The following is a 27,246-nucleotide window of genomic DNA, read 5'->3' as shown; positions in this document are numbered from 1 at the left end:
TCAGATCTGGGAAGGAGAGTAAAGTTTGTTAAGCTGCAGGGAGGATGAGGGTGGGGTGTCTCTGATAGGGAAAACCAGGGTAACCTTGTTTTCAGCTTATCCCCATGGTCACCCTAGTTTTATCCTATCACAGACATCCCTCTCCCCACCATCCCTGCAGCATAATAAACTCTTTTTGTCCTCTTTCTGTTCTGCCAAAGAGTCCCTGATCTGAAATGTTATATGGTTCTTCTCCCACACTTGCAGCCTGACTTGAGTATTTCGAGCCTCTTCTGAGGAATATCAGTAATCTGGAGTAAATGGAACAGGGTGGCTGGTGAGTGCTATAAGGTAGAGTGGAAATGAGTTCCAGCTGAACAATATGGTTGAAGGTTTCTCAAAATGGGTAAGATGAGGATGAAAATGGGGATCTTGACACTGAATGGTTGGGAATAGTGATGAGTATTGAGGAGAATAGGTAAATATAGAAGACTAGTGCTTCAAGAGTCCAAAACTAGCTGGAGTCTATGAAAAGAGTAAAGAATATTGAAACAGTCAATCATCAAGCCATAAAATGTGGATCAGTACCTCACTAACAGAAGCAGTGAGGTATTTGAATTGGTTTATTATTGTTACATGGACCAAGATACAGTGGAAAAACTTAATTTTGTAAGCCATCCATACAGATCATTTCAAAACATAAATGCATCGAGGTAGTATGAGGGAAAAGCGATAACAGAATGCAGAATATAGTGTTACAGAGAAAATGGAGTGCAGGTAGAGGTGTGGGAGAGTAATGATCTGGAGGTAGAAGGAGCCGACCTTTGCAATGAGTCAGATGTGGTATAATACTCATGTCAGAGTCAAAGGACATGCTGAGATTATCATCACTGAGCTTAGTCTGAGTGAATAGGTTTGATGATTTTGGAGCCAAAAGCATGTAGGTGCTGATGTGAGTCAAAGAGGATGGTTGCAGCTGTGCTGAACTGTATGGAATGTTGATTTGTTGACCAGAAACAGCAACAGCCCATGAGCCAATGGTGGTAACTTGTGGATGATACTACTAAGGGGTATAACCACCACATGTGCACATATGTGTTGAACGTCATGGCACACACCAGATTGGTAAATTTCTTCTAATTTGTAATAATGGAGTTCATAGTTAAATATCTGGTCTGGCAAAAGAGGCATTATTCATTCAGTGCACTATTTAATTGTGCATTAGTTTCACTAATTTAATTGAGCTTTTTGAGGAGGTAACAAAGAAGGCTGATGAAGGCAGGGTGGTAGCCATCATCTATATGGATTTCAGTGTCATTTGATGAGGTCCTGCAAGATAGGCTAGTCCAGAAGATTAAGGCACATGTGATCTAGGCGAGATGGCTAATTGACGAGTATGAGTTGTTGCATTTTGGGAATTCATAGGGGTAGGACATGTACAGAAAATAGTCAGGTGCCAAAGAATGTTGATGAACTAAGGGACCTCTGGGTTCAATTCCATAGTTCCCTGAAAGTGGTAACAAAGGTTGATCAGGTGGTGAAGAAGGCATATGACATGCTTGCCTTCATGGGTCAGACACAAAATGTAAATGTTGAGAAGTTATGTTGCAACCCTACAAAATACTGGTCAGACCACAGGTGCCACAATACTTGATTATTGTGTGCAGTTCTGGTTACCACACTCTAGGAAGGATGTGGTTTCTCTGGAGAGAGTGCAGAGGAGGTTCACCAGGATGTTGTCTAGATTGGAGGACTTTAGTTACAGGGAGAGATTGGATAGGCTGGGCTTGCTTTTCCTGGAGCAAAAGAGGCTGAGGTGTGACTTGACAGAAGCGTATAAAATTATGAGAGGCACGGATAAGGTGGATGGTCAATCTTTTTTCCATGGTAGGGGCATCAAAAATGAGGGGGCATAGCTTTAAGGTGAGAGGAAGGAGTTTTAAAGTGGATTTGAGGAGAAATTCAGGGACATTTAGCCAGCCACTTAAAAAGGCAAGGTATAGAACGATATGGACCTAGTGCAGGCAAAAGGGATTAGTGTAAATGGGCAAAAAGATCAGCATGAATGTGGTTGGCTGAAAGGCCCATTTCTGTGCTGTATAATTCTATGACTCTATGGCAATTTGGGCCACAGTTTTAAGTGATTAAAATTGCTGGATTCCCAAAAACTGTTTGAATATGATCTTATTTCTTGTGTTTCATTGAGAAATTAGATTGAATAAAAATAATTAAAATGAGAGGACAAAAGATAGAAATAGTCAAGGTACACTACCCCATAATTATTTATAGATCTTCATCTTTGTTTTCCAGTGAGGTCCTGTTACCTACCATAAACCTGTGTAGAAAGCAAAAAATAGAAGGAAAAATACCTCACTGTAGACAGGTAGGAAAAAAATTAGACAGGGAGGCCGGCTGCTTTCATGCGCATTTGATTGGAACGTGAGACCGGGGAAGTCCATACAGCCCCTTAAGTGAGTCCTGCCACTCAATCAAATCATGGATGATCTGTTTTCTGAACCTCATTCACCTCTCTTAGTTCCATACCTATTGACCGGTTCATCATACAGGGACACTTAGTTCAGAGGAATAAATTTTTTTTTAAAATTTGGTCAGGTGCCTTTTCATTGTTACTAAAAATTGTCAGTGCATAGAATCTCTTTTTCATTTGCTTGTTTAAACTGAGTCTTTGAAGCATGTGGTAGTTTTATTTTTGCTGTGCTCAGCAGCTCAGCATTCTCTACCAGTAAACTCAATCCCTTCCTGCAATCAAGGTGTGGGACCTTTTGGACCTGGATTACTTGAGGCCTCTAACAATGCTTTACATCACCAGGGAATGAACTGGAGGAGCCAACCTGTTCTTGTGTTGAAATTGGATTTCACGCCACTTAGGTGTGAAAATACGTGTGAAGGTTAGTATAAATGTCAAAACTGAAGTAACATTTAAGAAAGGGTTGCTGTGATTTGTGTTTTAAGAGATGTTAAAACCCAACCTGCCTATTGCAGACACATTCCCACTTGTTCAACAGGCAGCAGCAATAGCATTCATGCACTGTTCCCTTGGAGAAATGGGACAGCTCTGTTAAAGTGACCAGCCCAATACAACCTCGGAGAGAGGGAGGAATAATGAAGCAAGAGTCTCCTGAAGGGGATGCTCCTGAGCACAGAGTGCACCAATCATGCCTCGTGATTGTATGTGGTTCCTAGAATCAGGTCCCAGATTGAGGTAACTTCAGTTCATAGGAGCATTGATTTGTAGCAAGGAAGTGTATAGAATTAAAAAAATTATTGGGGATAACCTTCAACGAACAGAGGGACATGTGAAGTTGTGCATGATTCAATACTTGCAGTGTGATGTACTCCTTGCTGAATCATATTTTAATGTTGCAGATTGTAAATAACAACCTTTTGATTCACATTCTGCAGTTAAGTAAATAATATGCACTGTTCATGTTGTTTATACATCATCGCATGTTCAAAAAGCCACAGATGAACAACATCAGCATTAGGGTGAATTCTACCAGGATGAGCCCAGTCTAATTTCCTGATAAGCAGGAAATGTGTCCAAACATTGCAAAACATGCCCAACTTCAAAGGTTGTGCACTGTTTATGCATAAAAATGGGCATGAGGATTTTCTCCAATGCTACTTAGAGGCTTCTGTTTCTCTACTTATGGTGAGAGACAGCTAGCATCTGTTCAGCATCTCACCAGTGTCGGTCACAACCGGCCCTGCCAAATTCAATTGATCTCATTTGGTGGAAAATCATAGTTGAGCATGCTCAAAGTACACACCACAATGAAACACAAAAGCACTATCCTAAATGAAAAGAAGACATCGCTGAATGGGTAATGATCACTTCTCTCTTGTCTTGATATTGTGACCGGTTTTTCAACCATATTCAAACCTCCCTCCAAAATAGACTGGCCCTGGAGTCTCTAACTCCCACAGATTTGCAGGTCCAGAGGGAAAGAAAAGGCAGCAATAAACTGTTCAGAATTCCACCACACCTTCATACAGATTGCCACAAGTATACACCCGTCTACGTAGTATTTCAGAGTTGTTGGAAGACCACTGACATTTTATTTAAATAATACAACTTTCATCTACCAGAAAGAGCACTTGGAATGTACTAGCAGGAGACAGCTATACAACTGTAATGATGTGTTTAGAAACCAGCAGTCCAGCATGGTCTAATGTGTATGTAGGTGTAAATATCACCAATAACTTGACCTGGTCCAGCCATGTAGATCCTATGGCCAAGAAAGCGCACCAGCACCTCTACTTCCTCAGAAGGTGAAGAAAATTTGGCATGTCCCCAATGACCCTCACTCATGGCCCTGCACTTTAATTGTCTACCTGCACCGCACTTTCTCTCTAACTGTGACACTATATTCTGCATTCTGTTATGGTTTTTCCCTTGGTACTACCTTGATGTACTTGTGCATGGAATGATCTGTCTGAATGGCATGCAAACAAAGCTTTCCACTGGGTCTCAGTACCCGTGACAATAATAAATGTCAATTTCCATGTAAGAAAATGGAGAAAAGAAAAAAGAAATTGGTGCAAGAAATATTGCTCAGAATCACTGTCACTGTGTTGGTCTCTGTACATGATCAACATTACAGGAAATAAATATTAAAAGCACCCACCAGTTTGAATTATCAAAATAAAAGTCAATTTCTCAGCCCTTAGTGGAGAAGGGTTAGTTGACTAATCTGGAAACAGCCATTCACCCTCCACGATAAATGCTGATAAGTTCTTGCACCTTTAGCACTATGAGAGAAGTGGCTGCAGAAAGCAGTCTTCCAGCATTTCACCAACACGTGGTGAGACTGAGCACATATTCAGTGAATGGAAGGGTCCTGTGCCGTTACAATCTACAAAAGCTTCTCTCCATGTTTTTTGTCTATGACTGCAACGAAGAGCAATGGTTTGGAAAATCAATTCGAAAAGGCTTCCATGAGTGTGTAAAATGTCAGCAGCATCATTTTGGAAAAGAAAATTCTATTGAGGCACAGAGTTTGCTACAGACTGCTGCAGAAAGCACATCCTGGATGGAACTTGCAAGTTCACAATTACAAGTTCTACCTGTGGTTGATAATGTATCCCTCTGAGGAATCTGAATAATTGGCCATAGTCCATCAGCATTCAACGATAATTTGTTGAGAGCAATGTGCTCCCTTTTGACTTGTACCCACAAACCCAAAACTGCACCTAAAGTAGCAGCATTCAAATGTTTTATGTAGACACAAGAGATTCTGCAGATGCTGGAATCTGGAGCAATGCACACAAGATGCTGGAGGAACTCAGCAGGTCAGGCAGCATCTGTGGTCGAGACCCTTCATCAGGACTGTTCATTTCCCTCCATAGATGCTGCTTGACCTGCTGACTTCCTCCAACATTTTATATGTGTTGCTTCAAATGTTTTATGCACTGATTTGCAATTCCTCCCTCAGTTTTTTTTTAAACAGAGGTGTTAACCTATTTACTTTTAGGGTTAAAGTCCTTGCTGCAATACCAGAGAGTGAAATTTTGTACAAGGTGATTAACAGTTTGCCACTTAGTATCCCGTGATTACCATAACGATAGACTTTAGAACATAGAAAACCTACAGCACAATTCAGGCCCTTCGGCCCACAAAGCTGTGCCGAACATGTCCCTACCTTAGAAATTACTAGGCTTAATTTCTAAGTTCTGTGTTCTAGAGCTGCATCATAAGGAAGACCTACCTCGGTACATTAAAGTTTAATCAAGACATGTCTTCCTTTTTTGTTATTGCCACCAGACCTTGTGATAATACACTATTAACAGCAAACATGGATGTGCTTTCCACAGCAGCCTGTAGCAAACTCTGTGCCTCAATAAAATTTTCTTTTCCAATGATGCTGCTGACATTTTGCACACCCAGTGATATCTTTAACAGGACAATGACTGTGGTTGTGCCCCACTTTCAAATAAGAATCTTCATTTAATAGAACGTAGAACAGTACAGCACAGTATGGGCCCTTCGGCCCACGATGTTGTGCAGACCTATATAAACACCTAGATCAATCTGACCCTTCCCTCCTACACAGCCCATAACCCTCCATTTTTCTTACTTCCATGTGCCAATTTAAGGGTCTTTTAAATGTCTCCATTGCATCAGCCTCTACCACCACCCCAGACAGTGCATTCCAGGCACCCACCGCTCTCTGTGTGGAAAAAAAACCTACCTCTGACATCTCCCCTAAACATTCCTCCTCTCACCTTAAACTGATATCCTTTGGTATTGGCCATTGCCGCCCTGGGGAAGAGGTGCTGGCTGTCCACTCTATCTATGTCCCTCATAATCTTATACACCTCTATCAAGTCACCTCTCATCCTGCGTCGCTCCAAAGAGAAAAGCCCCAGTTCACTTATAGCTGTTCCAGCTCCAAAATAATGACTTCCATGTTAGTAGGACACCATGCAGAGAAAACAAAATGGATAATTCTTTCCAATCAGGTTAGAAATCGGGTTTTCTTTTGAAAATTCTTAGCACTTTCCCTTTCTTGTGCAATACCTCAGCCACTGAAGCTAGCTCCCATCTCCTCTAATGCTGCTCCATAAATAACTGATGTGAGATAGACCAGAGTGATAATAATGCCTCTGATTGCTCCATTTGGCCGATCTCCACTCGGCTTTTTTCCGCAATGACATTATAAGGTCAGCAACACAGTGGTAGGTATTAAATTACTTCCTTCAATTATAAATTAGTCAAAAGGATCTTTCGTCGATGCATTCTCTTTGTGTCCAAATTAATTAAAGGCATAGACTAAAAGGGCAGCAGAGTAGAATTTAAAATTTGATCGATACTTAAAATGAGGCATAGATAAAGTAAATGTAAACTAAATTTAACAATATAATTGTGAAAATACAGGGTATGAATGCAAAGTCAATAGGTTTCCAGCAGGACTAAAAATGCCTCATGCAGAAAGGCTTATGTGTGATATCTGATCTTTCACCTCCTCCCTTCCCAACATCCAGAGACCCAAACATTCTTTCTGGGATAATCAGTGATTCATTTGCACCTCCTCCAATTTAATCAGATCATTTGGTGTTTATGGCATGGCCTCCTTTGTGCAAGGGAAACTGTTTATTGAGTAACTGGTTTGCAGAACACCTCCATTCAATCCAGAAGAGTGACCCTGAACTTCCAGTTCCTCATCACTTTAATTCTCCATCCCACTATCACTCTGACCCCTCCCTCTTACACTGTTTCATTAAAGCCCAGTGTAAGCTCTAGGCACATTACAGTCCTCAGTGCCCAATACTGAATTCAACAATTTCAGATAACCAGCCTTTCCAATTTGTATCAGACCTACAGTAGTTAGTTCTGGTGAAAGGTCATCAACCTGTAGCATTCGTTCTGTTTCTCTCTGCTTTTTTTTGATCCATTCACCACTTATTTACACCTCTTCCAGGCAGATTATCTGTGATATATAAGCCTTCGCTACCCTCTCGGCAGTCCCACCATTGTGTCATTTAGCCTCTCTTAGTCTCTACCCTATCACAGACATGCTCTTTGTTCTCTATATTCCTCAGCCTTATTGAAGTCTAAGCAATGTTTGCTTTCTAAGATTTCTCAGTTCTGCGATAGTCATTAAACCTTAAACATTAAACCTGTTCCTTTCCCCACAGATGTTGCCTGACCTGCTGATTATTTCAAACACTTTCCACTTTTATTACATAGAACAAGTTCACAGCAAAGGGCTTTAATATTGTGCTGATTGATTCTGTCAGTAAAGAACTGCCTGTTGAAAATGAAGCTGACAGTATAAAATATAGATAATTAAGTGCTCTACAGAACACAGTGCTGTGGACCAGGAAAGAGCCAGCAGTGAATGCAGCTGGTCAGGATTAATTGTGTGGGCTGTAAAGTTGGATTAACATCCTGCAATTTCACTCAATTTCGTTGTGGGAGTCGATGTAAAAGTTCACAAACCTTGGTTTTCTTGGAGCTGAACAGTGGTCTTTTGTTCATTTAACATTTCAATAGTATTAGTGAAGGGTTCTGAAAATCTTGACATTATATAAAGTAAACATATATCCAAAAGCACAGGGGGCCAAAATTGTGAGATAATTTTTAAATATGATAAGAATATGCAGCCAGAATATGCAGGGTATCATTATTATCCACATGAAGAATGACTGCCAATGAGCAAAGTACAGAGCAGGGATTGCAAAAAGTTAGCAGTCACTTGCAGCAAGTGGTTAGGAAGGCAAATGGCTTATTGGCCTTTATTGCAAGAGCTTAGAAATGGTGAAGTGTTCTTGCAATTGTACAGGGTACTGTTGAGGCTACACCTGGGGTACAGTGCATGGATTTGGTCCCATTATACAGGATATACTGGCATTAGAGATGATCCAAAAGAGATTAAGACTAGACTAAATTCTGGGATGAGAGGGGTGTATTCTCATATTCTTTGGAGTTTAGGAGAATAAGATAAGATATAGCGTAGCGGGTAGTGTAAAGCTATTACAGCGCCAGCGACCTGGGTTCAATTCCGGCCGCTGTCTGTGAGGAGTTTGTATGTTCTCCCCGCCTGGGTTCAATTCCGGCTGCTGTCTGTAAGGAGTTTGTATGTTCTCCCCGTGTCTGCGTGGGTTTCATCTGGATGCTCCAATTTCCTCCCACATTCCAAAGATGTACGGGTTAGGAAGTTGTGGGCATGCAATGTTGGTGCTGGAAGCATGATGACACACTGGGGCTGCCCCCAGAACACTCTACGCAAAAGATGCATTTCACTGTGTGTTTAGATGTACATGTGACTAATAAAGAAATTTTATCTTACCTACATCAAAACACACCGTGAAATTCATCTTTTGTGTAGAGTGTTCTGGGGGCAGCCCACAAGTGTCACCACGCTTCCAGCACCAACATAGCATGCCCACAACTTCCTAGCCAGTACGTCTTTGGAAAGTGGGAGGAAACCGGAGCACCTGGAGGAAACCCACCCAGACACGGAGAGGACGCACAAACTCCTTACACAGACAGCGGCCGGAATTGAACCTGGGTCGCCGGTATTGTAATAGTGTTACGCTAACCGCTACACTACCATGCTGAAAGGCGATCTTATTGAAACATATAAGATCTCTAGGGGGCATGACAGGATAACTGTAGGGATAGAGTCATAGTCATACAGCACTGAAACAGGCCCTTTGGCCCACCAAATTATGCACCCATCCACACCAACCCCACTCCACTCTCCCCACATTCCCACCAACACTTACCACCCCCCCCCCCCCCCCGTAAGAGTCCACCATCCACCCGCACACCAAAAGCAATTTATAGTGGCCAATTAACCTACCAGCTCACACATCTTTAGTTTGCTTCCACTAGTGTGAGAATCTTGAACGAGGGGACATATTTACAAGGTTAGAATAACAGAATTGTACAGCACAGAAGTAGGCCGTTTTGGCCCAGGTCATCCATGCCAACCGTGATGCCTATCTACGTTAATACCATTTTCCTGAATTAGGCCCGTATCCCTCTACGCACTTCCCATCCAATTACTGTCCAAATATCTTTTCAGGGTTATAACTGTATACGTCTCTGTCACCTTATCTGGCAGCTCATTCCAGATATTCATCTCCCTCTACGTCAAAAACATTAACCATCAGGTCTCCTTTAAATTCTCCCCACCCATCTAAAGCCTGTGCCCTCAGGTTCTAGACTACCTTACCCTAAGAAAAGGGGGCAGGGAGGTCCCCACCCTCTTTAGGGGTTTGGGGGTGGTTGATTAAAACTGAAGTGCAAGAGAACTTCTTCTCGCAGAGGGTGGCGAATCTCCGGAATTCTCCACCAAGGAGTTGTGAAGACTAGATCATTGAGAGTATCTAAAAAGGAAATAGTTAAATCTTTGAAAGATCACTGGGACATGGTAGGATATGGACATTGTGTAGACAGAAGGGGTTATCCTGGGACAGATCAGCTATGATCATATTGAATGATGGAACAGGATTGAGGGGCTGAATGGCCTATTCCTGCTCCTATGTTCTTATGTTCTTACATACCTCCTTCAGGGCCTTCAGTGGGGAGAGGGATGGTAAGGGATGGGATGGTGGTAGCTGGCTGGTGATCAAACCTTGTTTGTAAATTGATAAATTAAATTAAATTAAATTAAATTAAATTGGTTTATTATTGTCACATGTACCGAGGTACAGTGAAAAACTTGTCTTGGATACCATCCATACAGATCATTTCATTACAACAATGCATCAAGGTAGTACAAGGTAAAACAATAACAGAGTGCAGAATCAAGTGTTACAGTTACAGAGAAAGTGCAGTGCAGGTAGACAATAAGGTGCAAGGCCATAACAAGATAGATTGGGAGGTCAAGAGTCCATCTTTAATTGTAAGACTATCATAATAGTCTTATAACAACGGGATAGGAGCTGTCCTTGAGCCTGGTGGTGTGTGGAGAGGGGGATTGAAAGATGCCATACTATGTGATGGGCAGAAGACAGATCAAGGCCTCAATTCAGAATTCGGGATGGTTAGTGCACCCAGGGTGAAGGTAGAGTTCAGGCCAATCAGTGAACTGAGGGATCAGAGAGTTTGAGCTGCCTGAGGAGTTGGTAAGGGGATGGTGGAGTGTATGGTAAGGGCTGATCAGGAATATGGGGTTGGAGCTTGGTGAGTGGTGTTTCCAAAGGGGAGGAGTTAAATACCAGAGTGGGGTCCCAGCCTGGAATTGCTCTTTGTACCCCTGGTTTTCCCAGAAGCACCCATCATTTAGCATTTCCAGATAGCATGCACTCATTTTCCTGCTGTTGCAGAGGGAATGACATTGTTTGATGTGAGTCTGTCATAGAAATCATATCATATATGTAAGGATAAATGTTGACTGAAAGTGCCTGAACAAATTCCTGGAGTACTGCAATTTGACCCAGAAATGATCACAATCATTTTTTACTTTCAGACATAAAATGCTGCTAAAGGAACAGTGCTAAACATCTGAATTTCTAGGCCAGTATTTTTAAATGACAGAATGATAAACATTTGAAATATTTTATGTTGGAATCAGGTGTTGAGAAAGGGTTGAAAATGAATTCAGCTCCTTAACTGAGGCATCATTAGGGACTCAAGTTTGGTGAATGTAGAAATAATGGTTTGTTTCAATCCTTGATTTTTTTCAGCTCTATCTCCCTGTTCTAAAGCAGTGAAATCAGAGACAATTATTCTGCTGTAACTCACAGGCCAACGTAGAATATTTGATACACTATGATATTCATCCATATTGTTCTTTGGCTGTCAGCTAGCATGGTGCGCTTCATATGAGTTGGAGTATTGTGTTCAATTCTGGGTGCCTTGTTACAGGAAGGATGTGGAGGCATTGGAAAGGGTCCAGAGGAGATTTACTAAAATAGTTCCTGAGATGAGGAACTATTGTTTCAAGGATAGATTGGAGAGGCTGGAACTGTTTTCTTTAAAGAGAAAGCTAAGGGGAGATCTGTTAGAAGTATATAAAATTCTGAGGGGTCTGGACAGTGTGGATAGTGGGAAGCTGTTCTTGTAGGTGGAAGGTTCAAGGACTAGAGGTCACAAGTGTAAAATAAAGGGGAAGAGAATTTCCAGTGACAGGAGGGAAAACTTTTTTTTACACAGCATGTGATTGGAATTTGGATTGCACTGCCTGAATATGTGATAGGGGCAGGTTCCATTGTGGCCTTCGAGAGAATGGATAATGATATGGTGAGGTAAAATTTTCACAGCTAAGGAGAAGAGGCAGTAGAGGTAGAACTAGCGAGTCACTCAGGAAAGAGCCAGCGCGAACACTATGGGCCAAGTGGCCTCTTTCTGTGCCTTACCCATTGTATGATTCTAAGAAAATATAATTCTAATGGTCAGCAGCCGGGAGTGCCGTGGTCTCTCCTGGGCTGGTGTGGCTGCCACAAGAGCCTGTCCTGAGGCTTTGCAGCTCCAGTACAGCTGTTCACAGTTCATGAAGTAGAAGAAATGTCACCGCCAGTCTTAGACATGTGGATAGAACATAGAACACTACAGCACAGTACAGGCCCTTCAGCCCACAATGTTGTGCTGACATTTTATCCTGCTCTAAAATCTATCTAACCCTTCCCTCCCACATAGCCCCCTATTTTTTTTTTATCATTCATGTGTCTAAGAGTTTCTTAAATGTCCCTAATGTATCTGCCCCCACAACCTCTGCCGGCAGTGCATTCCATGCACCCACCACTCTTTGTGTAAAAAAAACTTACACCTGACATCCCCCTTATACTTTCCTCCAATCACCTTAAAATTATGTCCCCTCATGTTAGCCATTGTTGCACTGGGAAAATGTCTCTGACTGTCCACTCGATCTATGCCTCTTATCATCTTGTAGAGCAAAGGATCCACGGGTTCATAGTGAAGACCAGCTCCGAGAGACTGGGTTAATGACGGAATGATATTGCAGCCAGCTCAGCTTCTTAAAGTTACATCATGAATGCAGCTATACTGTTCCCTTAACAAGAGCCAGATCTGATGAGAAGTTGATAACATCATCACTTTAATCAGCACCTGGAGAGAGTCGAGCCTGCAGTTACTTTAATTAGAGTGGTGGAAATCAGGATTGTAGTACTGTCAGTTTAATCAACGTGACAGCTAAAAGCTGGAACAGACCAAAGGGAGAAATTCGACTGGCTGGCCATTTTGCGCCCAATCCATTAAGTCACATTACCTCGGGCAACTTTTAGTCAGTCCAGGCTCCCACCTGAAACTGACATTTGGCTTCTGGATATTTGGACATTTGGATTCCTTATCCCAGCCCCCACTGTGTAATTTAGGAACGAAGTCTGGAGCTGTGAGACACATAGTTTTACCAGCATTAGCAATGACCATAAAGGCACTACGGAGACTGCTTATTATGGAGACCCCTAACTGTTCACTTCCTATTTTGTGGATGTAGATGAAGCCACTGTGGGTAGAGCAGTGACGCAGCTGGTAGAGCTGCAGCCTTACAGCTCCAGCGGCCTGGGTTCAATTCAGACCCTGGCTGCTGTCTTTGTGGAGTTTGCATGTTCTCCTTGTGACCATTAGGGTTTCCTTCGGGTGCTCTAGTTTCCTCCCACATCCTAAAGATGTGCAGGTGGTTGATTAATTGGCCACTATAAATTGCCTCCAGTGTGCAGGTGAGTGGTAGAATCTGAAGGGAGTTGAGGAAGTGTGGGGGAGAATAAAACAGGATTAGTGTAGGTTTAATGTAAATGGGTGCTTGATGGTCAGAGTGGACTTGGTGGGCTGAAGGCCCAGTTTCCATGCTCTATGACAAGGTGCTTGGCACATAAAGGAACAGTAGCCAGCATGTCTTAAAATCCCCAGTCTAATCTTCCACCCCACCCTCTGACCTGACATGCAAACCCCTACTGAGCAAATTGCAGTTGGGGGGGGGGGGGGCACTTGGCACACACCACTCACTGGCAATATTTCAATTGAGTTTGAGCTTTACAGTCTAACAGCAGTGCACCAAGTATACATGGTTGCAGGTTTGGGCCCAACTGCCTACCTATTCAACTAGGTATTATCTCCAATAGTGAGTTCTCCATGAGGTGTACATCCAGTTCTGCCCTAAATGAAATCTAAACAAGGTCCAAACATTTCTTCTCTTAGGGGATAATGTAATGTGGGGCTTGGTGACTGGAGGAGCAGTTCGCTGAGAGGTTTATAATTCCATCAGAAACAGGGGCAGATAACTGATTCACTAGAGGAGGTGAGATTATTGTCCTTCAGTTTCATCTTCACTTCCCAACCTAACTTCATGCTCTACTTGTGCCAATGAAAATAGCCTGATTACTCTTCTATATTTAGGAGCCTTTCTATTTTGCATACCTCCTTTCAAGTGATGCTAATGCCATCTGCTTGTTCCTCAAACACCTCAAGTATCAGGTTTTTGTAGTTTATTTTCGTCTCTATGGTGCAGTTCTTGTATGCCATTGAAAAAATATATAGCAAGCAATGTATTGACTTAAAACAAGTGTTCTAACAGGGTGCTAAAGCCACTCCACAAGTGTATGGTGTTATTCAGAGCAACCTGAAGCATGTGGCAGATGTAGGAACTTCTATTAACTTTCCACAGAGGGATGGAGATTAAGTCCACCTCAAATGTATGATATTGGACTGGTGGTGAAGGAGAGAAAATGGAGAAATCAATATCTGGGGTGGCTCTGTTGGTAGAAAATGAAATCAAACCCTTAACAAGAAGTGACATAGGATTAGAAGATGTAGAATCCTTGTGGGTAGAGTTAAGAAACTGCAAGGGTAAAAAGACTCTGATGGGAATTATATACAGGCCTCTGAATAGTAGCCAGGATATGGGGTACAAATTACAACAGGAGATAGAAAAGGCATGTAAAAAGGGCAATGTTACGGTGGTCATGGGCGATTTCAATATGCAGGTAGATTGGGATAATCAGGTTGGTACTGGATCCCAAGAGAAGGAATTTGTAGAATGCCTATGAGATGGCTTTCAAGAGCAGCTTGTGGTTGAGCCCACTAGGGAAAAGGCAATTCTGGATATGGTGTTGTGCAATGAACCAGATTTGATTAGGCAGCTTAAGGTAAAGGAACTCTTGGGAGGCAGTGATCATAATGTGATAGAATTCACCCTGCAGTTTGAAAGGGAGAAGCTAAAATCAGATGTATCGGTATTACAGTTGAGTAAGGGTAACTACAGAGGCATGACAGAGGAACTGGCCAAAGTTGATTGAAAGGGGACCCTAGCAGGGATGATGGTAGAGCAGCAATTGCAGGAATTTCTGGGGGTAATTCGGAAGACACAGGATCATTTCACCCCAAAGAAGAAGAAGTACTCTAAAGGGAGGATGAGGCAACCGTGGCTGACAAGGGAAGTCAAAGACAGCATAAAAGCAAAAGGGAGGGCATACAATATTGCAAAAATTATTGGGAAGCGAGAGGATTGGGAAGTTTTTAAAAACCAATAGAAGGCAACTAAAAAAGCAATAAGGGGAGAAAAGATGAAGTCATGAAGAAGGGTCATGACCCGAAACGTTGACCACCTGCTTTTCCCCACGGATACTGCATGGCCTGCTGAGTCCCTCCAGCATCATCGTGTTTTTCATCTAGATCTAGCATCTGCAGTCCTTTTTTTCTCATGAAATATGAAGGTAAGCTAGCCAATAATACAAAAGAGGATACCAAAAGAGAGGCAAGAGTGGACATTGGACTGCTGGAAAATGACGCTGGAGAGGTAGTAATGGGGAACAAAGAAATGGTGGATGAACTGAATAAATATTTTGTGTCAGTCTTCACTGTGGAAGGTTCTGAAGGTAGATAAGTCACCTGGACCAGATGGACTACACCCCCAGGATTTTGAGAGAGGTAGCTGAAGAGAATGTGGTAGCATTAGTAGTGATCTTTCAAGAATCACCAGATTCAGGAATGGTTCCGGAGGACTGAAAACTCTCGAATGTCTCTCCACCCATTAAGAAGGGAGGGAGGCAAAAGAAAGGAAATTGTAGGCCAGTTATCCTGACTTTGCTGGTTGGTAAGATGTTAGAATCCATTATTAAGGATGAGGTTTCGGGGTACTTGGAAACTCATGATGAAATAGGCCGAAGTCAGCATGGTTTCCTTAAGGGGAGGTCTTGCCTGACAAATCTGTTGGAATACTTTGAGGAAGTAACAGGCAGGATAGACAAAGGACAGTCAGTGGATGTTGTTTACTTGGATTTTCAGAAGGCCTTTGACAAGGTGCCGCACATGAGGCTGCTAAACAAGATAGCAGCCCATGGTATTACAGGAAAGGTACTAGCATAGATAGGAGATCGGCTGACTGGCAGAAGGCAAAGAGTGGGAATAAAGGGGGCCTTTTCTAGTTGGTTGCTGGTGACTAATGGTGTTCCCCAGGGGTAGGTGTTGAGTCCGCTACTTTTCACGTTATATATTAATGATCTGGATGATAGAATTGATGGCTTTGTGGTCAAGTTTGTGGATGATACAAAGCTCGGTGGAGGGGCAGGTAGTGTTGAGGAAGCAGGGAGTCTGCAGCATGAATTGGACAGGTTGGGAGAATGGGCAAAGAAGTGGCAGATGGAATACAGTGTAGTGATGTGTATGGTCATACACTTTGGTAGAAGGAATAAAGGCGTAGACTAGTTTCTAAATGGGTGGGGAGTGAATTCATAAATCAGAGATGCAAAGGGACTTGGGAGTCCTAGTGCAGGATTCCCTAAAGGTTAACTTGCAGGTTGAGTTGGTAGTAAGGAAGGCAAATGCAATGTTAGCATTCATTTCAAGAGGATAGAATATAAAAGCAAGGATGTAATACTGAGGCTTTATAAGGCATCGGTCAGACCACATTTGGAGTATTGTGAGCAGTTTTGGGCCCCGTATCTAAGGAAAGATGAGCTGGCATTGGAGAGGGTCCAGAGGAGGTTTACAAAAATAATCCCAGGAATGAAAGGCTTAACATATGAGGAGCATTTGATGGCTCTGGGCCTGTACTTGCTGGAGTTTAGAAGGATGAGGGGGGATCTCACTGAAACCTAATGAATATTGAAATACCTGGATAGAGTGGACGTGGAGAGGATGTTTCCATTGGTGGGAGAGTCTAGGACCAGAGGGCACAGCCTCAGAATAGAAGGACATCCCTTTAGAACAGATATGAAGAGGAATTTTAGTCAGAGGGTGGTGAATTTGTGGAACTCATTGCCACAGACAGCTGTGGAGGATAAGTCATTGGGTATATTTAAAGTGGAGGTTGATAGGTTCTTGATTAGTAAGGGCATCAAAGGTTACAGGGAGAAATCAGGAGAATGGGTTTGAAAGGGAAAAATAAATCAGCCATGATCAAATGGCAGAGCAGACTCAATGGGCCGAATGGCCTAATTCTGCTCCTATGTCTTATGTCTTATCTGAGACCTCTGGTTAGCGTTATGAGGTGCTACAGGATGTTTGAGATGGGTTATTGGATCGATGAGGTATATTCTCTTTCACATCGGTGTTAACTAATGTTCTGTTCCCATATCTGTTTTGTGAGGAACATTTAGTGCTGAGAATTTTCCTTCTTCCAGGACAGCGGCAGAGGGGGTTCAGTGGTCAGTCCAATCAGATGTTTACTTGGTTGAAGGTTAGGCAGCAGGCTCTGCGACTCAGTCCCCTGCAGACAAATCCAATATGCAATTGCCATCAGAGGAAAGCTTTCTTCGTTCTTCATTCCAAGGAGCTAATGTACAGCAGCTATCCACTTCTCAGGTGACAAAGTACCTCAGATGGATAGATAGTGGTGAGTCTAACTAGCAGGTGCATAATAATTTAAGCTTGACCATGAAAGAATTAATGATTAAAGCACATCCACTAAAAGCATTAGAGTGGACAATGTCCAGGCTCCTGATTCTAAACAGCATTAAAGCAATAAAGTGCCATTACTCATTAATTTTCTTGTCAGAAATATTATGAAATGTTCAGAAATTTAAATGTTGTTTAAGATTTATTTTTGCTGGAAACATGCACTGGATTTGGAAAACAGAAGAATGTTTGTGGATTGGGTATCCCCATCAGAATTCTGCATTTAAATGATGAATGTGGTGTTGTGAAAGATTCTAAACTTAGATGTAATGGAGTGTCCTGGTTATCACAGATGTGTGCAGCAATAATCAGACATTGCTATAGCCTCGCCAAGGAGCTTGACACAAATTTCTATGACCCTTCTGAGGCTTGAGTTTCTCTCTCAAGGGAATCAGCTTCTGACTCTATTCTTCTCAGAAATCTCATTTTCCAGCTCAAGTTTCTAAACAGCAAACTTCTGGAGCTCCCAGGAGGCCATAAAAGTTGATTTATTCCACCTAGGCCCCTTCACCTTCTCCACAACATGCCAATGCCCCGTCCAAAATCTTAGACCTAATCCTGGAAGACTGAACTGAGCTCATTGAAAATTAGCAGCTTTAAGAGAAGGCATGAACTTCTAATGAAAGTTGAGAAGGCAGCTTTTAGGGAAAAGGAAAACACTAAATATCAAAGAAATTAAAAAAATTACTGCTCCAAAAATCTGTAGATCTATACTCCCAACAATTTCACCAGTATCAAGCTTGCAATCAATATTGTCTACCTGCACTGCACTTCCTCTGTAGCTGTGACACTTTATTCAATGTATGTAGAATCAACATTAGGACCATTAATGTGGTGGTCAAGAGAGGGAAGCTTCACTATCATTTAGCAAATTCACCATGTTATAGGCTGAAAAATGCCATGAGAGTATATTGGCTGGGGGATGTTGGATTCTATAGAGATGCCCTGATGGTTTTCCCTTGATGATTAAGCCCCTAAATTTTTTTATATTTTATATATTTTCAAAGATCATACCTGGATCCCAGATGCCCATCTCCAGTCCCTGTGTGGGAAGCCCTGTATCTTCCTGGGTTGATGCCCTTGCTTGGGTTTTGCTACCAAAACTGGCCAGCAGGGATACTTCAATGCAAAACTCTGCTCAAGTCAAGCCAAGTTTATTGTCATATGCTCAAGTACATGTATGCACAGGTGCAATGAAAAACTTACTTGCAGCAGCATCATAGGCACATAGCATTAGGGACACAACATTTGCAAGAAAATCATAAATTAAACATATATTATACAAGAAAGAAAAACAAAAAAACCAAGTCCATTGTAGTGCAAAGTGATCAAAGTGGTCATAGTATTGCTATACTGAGGTAGTGATTAGGGTTGTGCAGGTTGGTTCAAGGACCGAATAGTTGAAGGGAAGTAGCAAAAGCCAGGAATTGATCCAGTAACCATACAGTCAAGCAATGTTTGTTGAAGTTACTTCAGCGGTACATCAAAAGAGGCACGGATGGTAGTGCAGGCAGGCACGGTAGTGTAACGGTTAGTGTAACGCCTTACAGCGCCAGCGACCCGGGTTCAATTCCCGCCGCTGTCTGTAAGGAGTTTGTACGTTCTCCCTGTGTCTGCATGGGTTTCCTCCGGGTGCTCCGGTTTCCTCCCACATTCCAAAGACGTACAGGTTAGGAAGTTGTGGGCATGCTATGTTGGCGCCGGAAGCGTGGCAACACTTGCGGGCTGCCCCCCCAGAACTCTACACAAAAAATGCATTTCACTGTGTGTCTCAATTTACATGTGACTAATAAAGATCTTATCTTAAAAGAGCTTTGAGTATTCAAACCCCAGGAATTCTAATGAGGGAGGTCAGGTACTAAGTAATCCAGGGTCAAAGTAATGAAAGTACCTCACAGCAGGGAGATATATCAATTAGTTTTGGTTTCCTTTTTTGAAGTTAAGGGGCTTGATGAGCATTACAGTAAAGTTGAAGGTTGAAATGACAAAGCAGATATAACTAACTTAAATAAGATATGATTAAAGCTAGACTAAAAAGGAAAAAAAAACTGGAGATGCTGGAAGTCTGAAATTAAAACAGAAAATGCTAGATATACTCAACAGATCAGGCAGTATTGGTGTGGAAAGAAGTACAGTTTATGTCTCAGGTTGATGACGTTTCACCTTGCATGATTAAATGTAGACAAGGTTCATTTAACACAGAGAAAAAAAATAGATTTTACCAATTTTACCAAGGATAATCAATGCCATTTGCAACATCAAATCTTTACTGAAGCAACACACAAAAAGCTGGAGGAACTCAGCAGTTCAAGCAGCATCTATGGAGGCAAATGGACAGTCGACATTTAGGATTGACACCCTTTATCTGGACTCAGGGTCAAGACCCTTCATCAGTCCAGATGCTGTCTGACTCGCTGAGTTCTTCCAGATTTTTGTGTGTTGCTCCAGATTCCAGCATCTGCAGTCTCTTGTGCTTCCAAACCTTTACTGAACAACACTTCACTTGCAAGTTCAAGCTACGTAATAGAGCAATTAGTTTTCTGTCTGACAGATATATTCCCAGCAGATATATGGATGTCACGATGTTGCCAGTGACTCAATACTGATTGAATGTACAAAATTCATCAACCATCTTTTAAACACATGGTTAGCAAAATTGAATTTTCCAGCACAGATGGAAGCCATTTGACTATCATGCTCTGCTGGCTCATTGAAAGAGCTGACCGATTTATTTATACTCTCCAGATTTTCCCCGTAACCCGTAAATCAATCCTTCTTAAGTTTGACCGCCTTTAGAAAGTTCCTTCGGAATGTAATAGAACAAACTTTTTAGGCAGTGCAGTTCAGATGCTAACAGCCTTTTTCACAAAAAATATCCTTCAGTTAATTTGCCAATAATTTTAAACATATAACCTTTGGTTACCAACCCACTTGCCAGAGAAAACAGTTTCTCCCAGGTTGCTCTGTTAAAATCCTTCATAATTTTAAATATCTCTAATAGGTTTCGTTCTCTTGTCCAAGGTGAATAATCCCAATTTCTCTATTCCCTCCACATAACTACAAGTCACAGCTGAAATACTGCATAGAGTTCTGACCACTCTACAGGAAGTATGCAATCACACTATAAGATTTAATGAGGATGTTGCAAGGACTGGAAAATTATTGTTATGAGGAGAGACCATCTAGACTAGGTTTATTTTCTTTGGAACAAGGGAAATTAAGGGGAGATTTAATTGATTACATTATAGCACAGATGTGATTGCACTGGAGAGGGTGCAGGGGAGATTCACCAGGATGTTGCCTGGGTTGGAACATTTCAGCTATGAGGAGAGACTGAATGGGCTGGCTTTGTCTTTCATGGAGCAAAGGAAGCTGGGGAAGGGTGGAGGGGCAGCCCTGGGTGAGATATATAACATTATTAGGGGCATAGATAGGGTAAGATGGTGAAAAACGTTTTCCCTTAGCAGAGACATCTATGACCAGATGGCATTAATTTAAAAGGGTAGGAAATTTAGAGGGTACTCAAGGAACCCAGTGTGTATTTGAATTCCAGAATTCAGTGCCTACAGGGGGTGGTTGAGGTGGATACTCCCACATTTAAGAAGTATTTAGATAAACACTTGAAACACTAAAGGCATGAAAGGCGTGAAATGGAATTAGTATAGATAAGTACTTGATGGCTGGCACAGACATGGTGGGCTGAAGGGCCTGTGTCCATACTGTATGAATCCATGATTGTATAAGAGGCCCAGAAGACAGGTAGGGGTGGTAGTAGTGCTGTAGTTAGTGTTCCTGCCTCACAGATCCAGGAACCTCTAGGAGGGGAAAAGGAGGATATGAGGAGGATCTGGCAGGCAAAATCCCAAGAGAGTCTATAGGTATATTATTGGTATTGGTTTATTATTGTCACTTGTACCGAGGTACAGTGAAAAACTTGCCTTGCATACCATTCATACAGATCAATTCATTGCACAGTGCAGATACACTGAGTTAGTAAAAGGGTGACAAGGGAGAGAATAGGTCCCCTTACAGATCAGCAGGGCCGTATGTGTGTGGACCCAAAGGAAATTGGAGAAGTTTTTAATAAATATTTCTCTTCAGTTTTTACTGTGGAGAAAATGATGGAGGCTAAGGAAATGAGGGAACGAGTGGTGATGTCTTGGACCACATACAAATTAGCAGGGAGGAGGTATCAGAGTCCTTAAAGTTCATTAAGGTGGATAAATCCCCAGGGCCTGACCTAGTGCATTCTCGGAACTTGTGGAAAGCTAGAGAAGAAATTGCGGAGGCCCTTGCAGAGATTTTTGCTTCCTCTCTGGCTGTGGGTGAGGTTCCAGTGGACTGGAGAGTGGCTAATGTGGAACCATTGTTTAAAAAGGGTGGCAAAAACAAGCCAGGAAACTACAGGCCAGTGAGTCTGACATCAGTGGTAGGTAAAATGCTGGAGGGGATTCGGGGGACAGGACCTACCAACAGTCAGAGAAGCAGGGTCTGATTCAGGACAGTCAGCACAGCTTTGTGTGTGGGAAGTCGTGTCTGACAAATCTCTTAGAGTTCTTCAAGGAGGTAACCAAGAGGGTAGATGAGGGTAGGGTAGAGGATGTAGTCTATATAGACTTTAGCAAGGTCCCTCATGGCAGGCTAGTCTGGAAGATTAGATTGCATGGGATCCAGGGGGAGATAGTTGATTGGATTCATAATTGGCTCAGTGGTAGGAAGCAGAGGGTGATGGTTGAGGGTTGTTTCTTGGACTGGAGGCCTGTGTCTAGTGGTGTGCCACAGGGGTCGTTTGTTGTTTGTGATTTATATAAGCGATTTGGGTGTGAAATCACATGGTCTTTTTCGCAGGGAGGAGGTGCTAAAAACAAGAGGGCATAAGTTTAAGATCAGAGGTGAGACATTTAAAAAGAACATCGGGGCAGCTTCTTCATGCAAAGGGTGGTGCGTATTTGGAATGAGCTGCCAAAAATAGTGGTTGAGATGGGCACATTAGCAACCTTTTAAAAGCCATCTAGATAAGTATATGGATAGGAGGGGTTTAGAGGGCTATGGGCCAAACATGGACAGGGACTAGCTCGCTGGGCAACACAGTCGGCATGGACGAGTTGGGCCGAAGGGCCTGTGTCCATGCTGTAAGACTCTATGATTCTAACCAGAGTTCAATCCTGACCTCAGGTGCTGTCTGTGTGGAGCTTTCACATTCTCTCCATCTCTCCTTTGGTTTCCTCCAGGCGTTTTGGTTTCTTTGCACATCCTAAAGGCATTCTGGGAGGTTACAGTAAATTATGAGTACGATAATGGCAAAAAGAATCAAAAAGGAATTGATGCAGGAGGTTTGAGACTGAATAAGTTAGAGGAGTACAGAGAAAACAAGAGAAGGAAAAAGGGGCTAATGGGTTTGCCCCCCTGGAAGTTGGTACAGCCCCAATAGGTCAAATGGCCTCCTTCTGTAATAAGGTAGACTAATGAAGAGAAAGGATTCATTTTCATTAGTAGAGAAATTGAGAACTAGGAAACGTATATTTAAATTAATTGCTAAAAAGACTACATAGGATTTAAGGAAATAGTTGAACATCCAAACTGCGGTGGGGATCTGGAACTCACTATTGAAAAGGTTTGTAGAGGCAGAAACCCTCATCAGATTTAAGGGGTATCTAGATGAGCACTGCAAGCATTAGCATGGACATGGTGAACCAAATGGACACCTTATGAGCCATAAATTTCTGCTATTCATCTTTGTTAAATGTCACTGTACCCTCACAAGGGTGTCTCAGCAACATTCTGAAAATGCACTGCACAGCATTATAATAGTGATTGTCTAAGTTCAGCAGGACATCATTATTTTTGTATTTGACATCCCTACTTACAAAGTGAAATATTCCATTTTCTTAACACCCTTAGCAATGTATAGGTTCATATCCTAACATTTGTGAATATGTAGCCCTCCTTATCCCTCTCCTCCTCCACCCACACCTTACAAAATAGTACTGTTTAGATGATACACTTATCTCCAAGCCAAAAGTCTCGCACCTATTGTAAACAGAGGCCTACTAAGGAAAAAGACTTCCTGAGATGATAGTGCAACATTGATAGCCACCATTTCCCTCCCCATACTGCCAGGGAAAGGAACATTTCCTTTACAAGGAACAGCATCCACATTTACTTGCCAGCTAGAATCATGCATAGTGCACAAGAGTAGGAACCCTAAATATAGTTTTTCTCTCTTTGTAATGCAGGATATTGAGGCTAAAAATATAAGTCTTCTCTTCTGCCAACCTGGCTGAAATTAGCTACAGGCAGGAACTGGGAATAAAACCTGAGGCTTTTTGGTTGTTTCAACTTAACATGAGATGTGCCGAAACACACAGATGGAGCTAATGTGGGATTGTTTAAGACAAAATCTGAAAAAGGAGTTAGGGAGAAAGTTATACTGTATAAAAATAAGCATAACATAATCCCTTGCAATAGCTAACACACAAAAAGATCTGCAGAATTAGCAGTGGGCTCCAGAGTGCAACCATGGTTCAACAAATGCAGGTCAACATTAAATTTGAGCATCCATACAAAAGACAGCTGCAGAGTCAAAAGAAGCAGTTCTCCTATTAGTCTACTTGGATATACTAACATGCAGCTGAAGCAGTTCTTATATTCCCATAGTACATAACAGTTTGGCTTAATAACCAATAACTTTTGATGGGGTTGTTCTAGTAATTATCTATGAAAGGACTAACAGCTGGCCTCAGTTCTGCATTACTCCAGATTTAGCCTCTAGTCACCATCATCCAGTTCATGGGGTTTAGTGACTTTGGACAGCAGTTAGTTTTGGAGAGAAATATGATTTTATTTTCTAATATACTAGCAGCTTTAGGTCAAAGTTGTAGCCTGTTAAAACAAGAGTTAAGCCTCCTTGAAACTTTTGACTTTTCCCTCAACTCCTCCAGCCATTTCAGATATGTTTTCCTTACTTGTTTGGAAATGATAAATGAGACGAGAGAGTGGGTGTTTGCAATAGAAAGGAGTTTGGATTCCTTGGTGTTGTATTCCTTCAGCTGTTCCAACAGACTCCTGCTATAATTTCAGCAACAGTTCAGGGAAACAGTCCAGAAGGAGGCCTAGGCTAAGGTTTCCCACTGGGCATTGTAGGATGTAAAGCCCACCCAGTGATATAGAACATAGGTGTTGGGACAGGGGCTAGGGACCTATTATTCTGGCAGCTACTGCTTCCATATTGGCAGTAGTGCCTGGCAGTAGAGGTCGGTTTGCACAGTGCAATGGGAAGTGCTGGCCTATGCGATGGCCTTACTGTCAGATGGATGCTGCATATCAGAAGAGAAATCTGGCTGCCCGATAATAAGATGCTTTTTTTAAAAAAATCATAACAGATGCAATGTGGGCATAGAGGTCACAGAAATTGGGAATGGCAGGCACATTGAAGGTGTTGATATTGGTGTGGGTACCTACCAACCCCATGTAGATAGAGATACTTCACATAGATTCCATCTATTTCATTGAGTTTAGTGTTGGAGGTCACTGGCAGGTGTGGTCCCTGTAGAAATGGTGAGATTGAACATTTGACTGAATATTTTCAAGGGATGTCTCTCTATTCACTTTGGTCATCTTACAGTATTAGATGGGAGCGGATGGAATATCAACAGAAAAGATGACATCACTTTTAGTGAAGACAAGGAATTAGATGCTGGATACATTGGAAATTGTGCAATTGAAGCATATACCCTTAATAAATGGGACATCAATACAGAATTTCAAGCTAAGTACCATCGGAAAAGGAAAGCTAAAATATAAATAAAGGTTACATTCAATATGAAGACTATGAAGGGAGATTGTAAATGCATAAAAATAAAGCAAGAGATATTACTTTTAAATGTGGCTATAAGGAAGGTATTGAATTGGTGTTTCATAAAAAGGAGTGGGGGATCTCGTCCTGTAACCTTGTCCTTTGCAGGCAAAGAATTGAAGAACAATGTTTTCTGAAAGATAGAGGTAGGCAAGATAATGGAAAAGGCAACAGTTTGACAGAGGGTTTCAATTAGTTTCTTTCAGAGCTGTTTTTCAACAGTTAGTATTGGCCATACTCCCATCTGAGCAATTATAGTGTTGGGGGAGTACATTTGACAGATTGGAGAGAGCAGTAATAGGAAATGAAATGATCATTAGGAAACTGCAGTACACAAAACGTTGTAACTTGCTGGTTCCATGTGGAATACATCAGAGAATATAACACAAGTAATGACTGGCAACAACTGTGGACACAGCAGTGGAAACATAGCTAAAGGGATAGATTCTGGAAATTATCTTTTGTTAGATTTACATATACGTTGGAAAGTGAAACTTGTCTAGAGGTGAATTTTCCTATACTAAGCCACTGAAAACTGAGGGGGATAATGGTGGGAAATGGGACAAAGTTAAGAGGCAAGCCCTACTGTTGACTTGCCGCCAGCACGATTTGCTTTCTTCACTGTCATCTGTCCCCCACTCTCTCCTGGCCTGACCTTGTCATAGCTCTCCCTTCCTCAACTACCAAGTCTTACTGCAAGTGGCATGGTAGGGCTTGTATGGCTACTTCCCTCCACAGTGTTCCCACAGCCAAAGGTCTATCAAAGCAAGAGTAGCAGCACACCCTAGGAAGTGGACCAGGGTCTACAGCTCCCCTCCCTTTGGTAGGCTCTACTACATGACACTAGAGGCTTTAACAGTGGTCTGCATTGCTTTCAGCTGAAAGAAAGGTTATTTCATTTTCTGTATTCCTGGATCCTCTTTAGGAGTTGCAGAAGTGAAGATATACACATTCTCCTCGTCAAACATCAGAAAATGGTGGGGATACTGACATCCTACCCGAATTCTGCCCAGCTTTTCAACAGTGCCCCAACCCACGACAACGAAGAAGGGTTATGACAAGTGGAAGTCCTATCCAACAGCAAAGAGAACCACAGTGTTTCTCTCTGCATCATCACCCCTCCTCCACTTCTACTTCCACCAGTGCCAGAATATTTATTGGCAATATTTCTACTTATCCATGCTTTTTGAATGACTCTGGAAACAAAATGATGTACCTTGTTTACAATAAAAGCTACTGTAATATGAACAAATACAATGACATGAACAAGTATGAGCAACTGAAATAAAATATATCAAATCATCTCTTTTGAAAAAATGTTTTGAGGACAAAATAATTATTTTAGGCTATCAAACAACTTCTTTGCACTAAACCACAAACTCTGACTGATTTCGTTAGCAGAAATGGTGAAGCAGAACACCACATTTTCAAAGCTATTTTCAGGTCCTTACAATAGTGTATACTTACAACCACATCTCACAGGTCCTCTGCATTCTTCAACCCGTATAACACACATTTTCTCGTTGCCTGGACATCCTTTGATCAGCAAGATCTCTCTCATTCCAATACCTTGTCATAAAGAGGCCAATGTTAATACTTTGAGATAAAGGTTTCATCACTCTCTTTAGATAAAATAGCTTTTGTAGAATGATAAGTATGTATGTATCTTTAAATGTACCATGTGGTATGTCTTTTGATATATTGCTGTTAAGTGAGTGCTGTTCACAATCAATAAAGATGTTTGATTTAAAGCTCTATCCTTATCACTTGTCTTACTAAACAGGAATATAGAGAAGCATCGACAAATGTTGCATTAGCAAAAAGTTTGGGATATAGCTACTGAGGAAGTAACAAGGAAAAAAACCCTTTGAGAGGGAAAAGAACACAGGGTTCTTGCTCTCTCTCCCTATATATATAGCATGCAGTCAACTTGATACGTTAGTCAGCTAGAACAGTATGAGCCAAGGAATGGGTGGAAAAGTTCCTAACAGCAAATTATATCCTCAAGGTCCCAGGACAGGTTAGAGAACAGAGCAATATGGCCTACCAGTAATAATATTTCCTGTCTCTTCAGGCAATATTATTA

At 41.9% G+C, this 27,246-nt stretch overlaps 1 protein-coding gene across 1 annotated transcript in view; it reads right to left on the bottom strand.

The window, feature by feature from the left end:
• The window catches only part of LOC127575312 (sperm acrosome membrane-associated protein 1-like), a 155,169-nt gene that overhangs the window by 99,811 nt on the left and 28,112 nt on the right, over positions 1-27,246 (bottom strand). Inside the window, exon 3 of the mRNA XM_052025100.1 lies at positions 26,628-26,729. Within this exon, the coding sequence (XP_051881060.1) occupies positions 26,628-26,721 (94 nt within the window). The 5' untranslated portion in view covers positions 26,722-26,729. The remainder of the gene's footprint in view (positions 1-26,627; positions 26,730-27,246) is intronic.

This window comes from Pristis pectinata, chromosome 10 (assembly GCF_009764475.1).
Source record: "Pristis pectinata isolate sPriPec2 chromosome 10, sPriPec2.1.pri, whole genome shotgun sequence".
NCBI lineage: Eukaryota > Metazoa > Chordata > Chondrichthyes > Rhinopristiformes > Pristidae > Pristis > Pristis pectinata.
The sequence above is the reverse complement of the archived record's forward strand: the minus strand, read 5'-3'. Positions and strand labels throughout refer to the sequence as shown.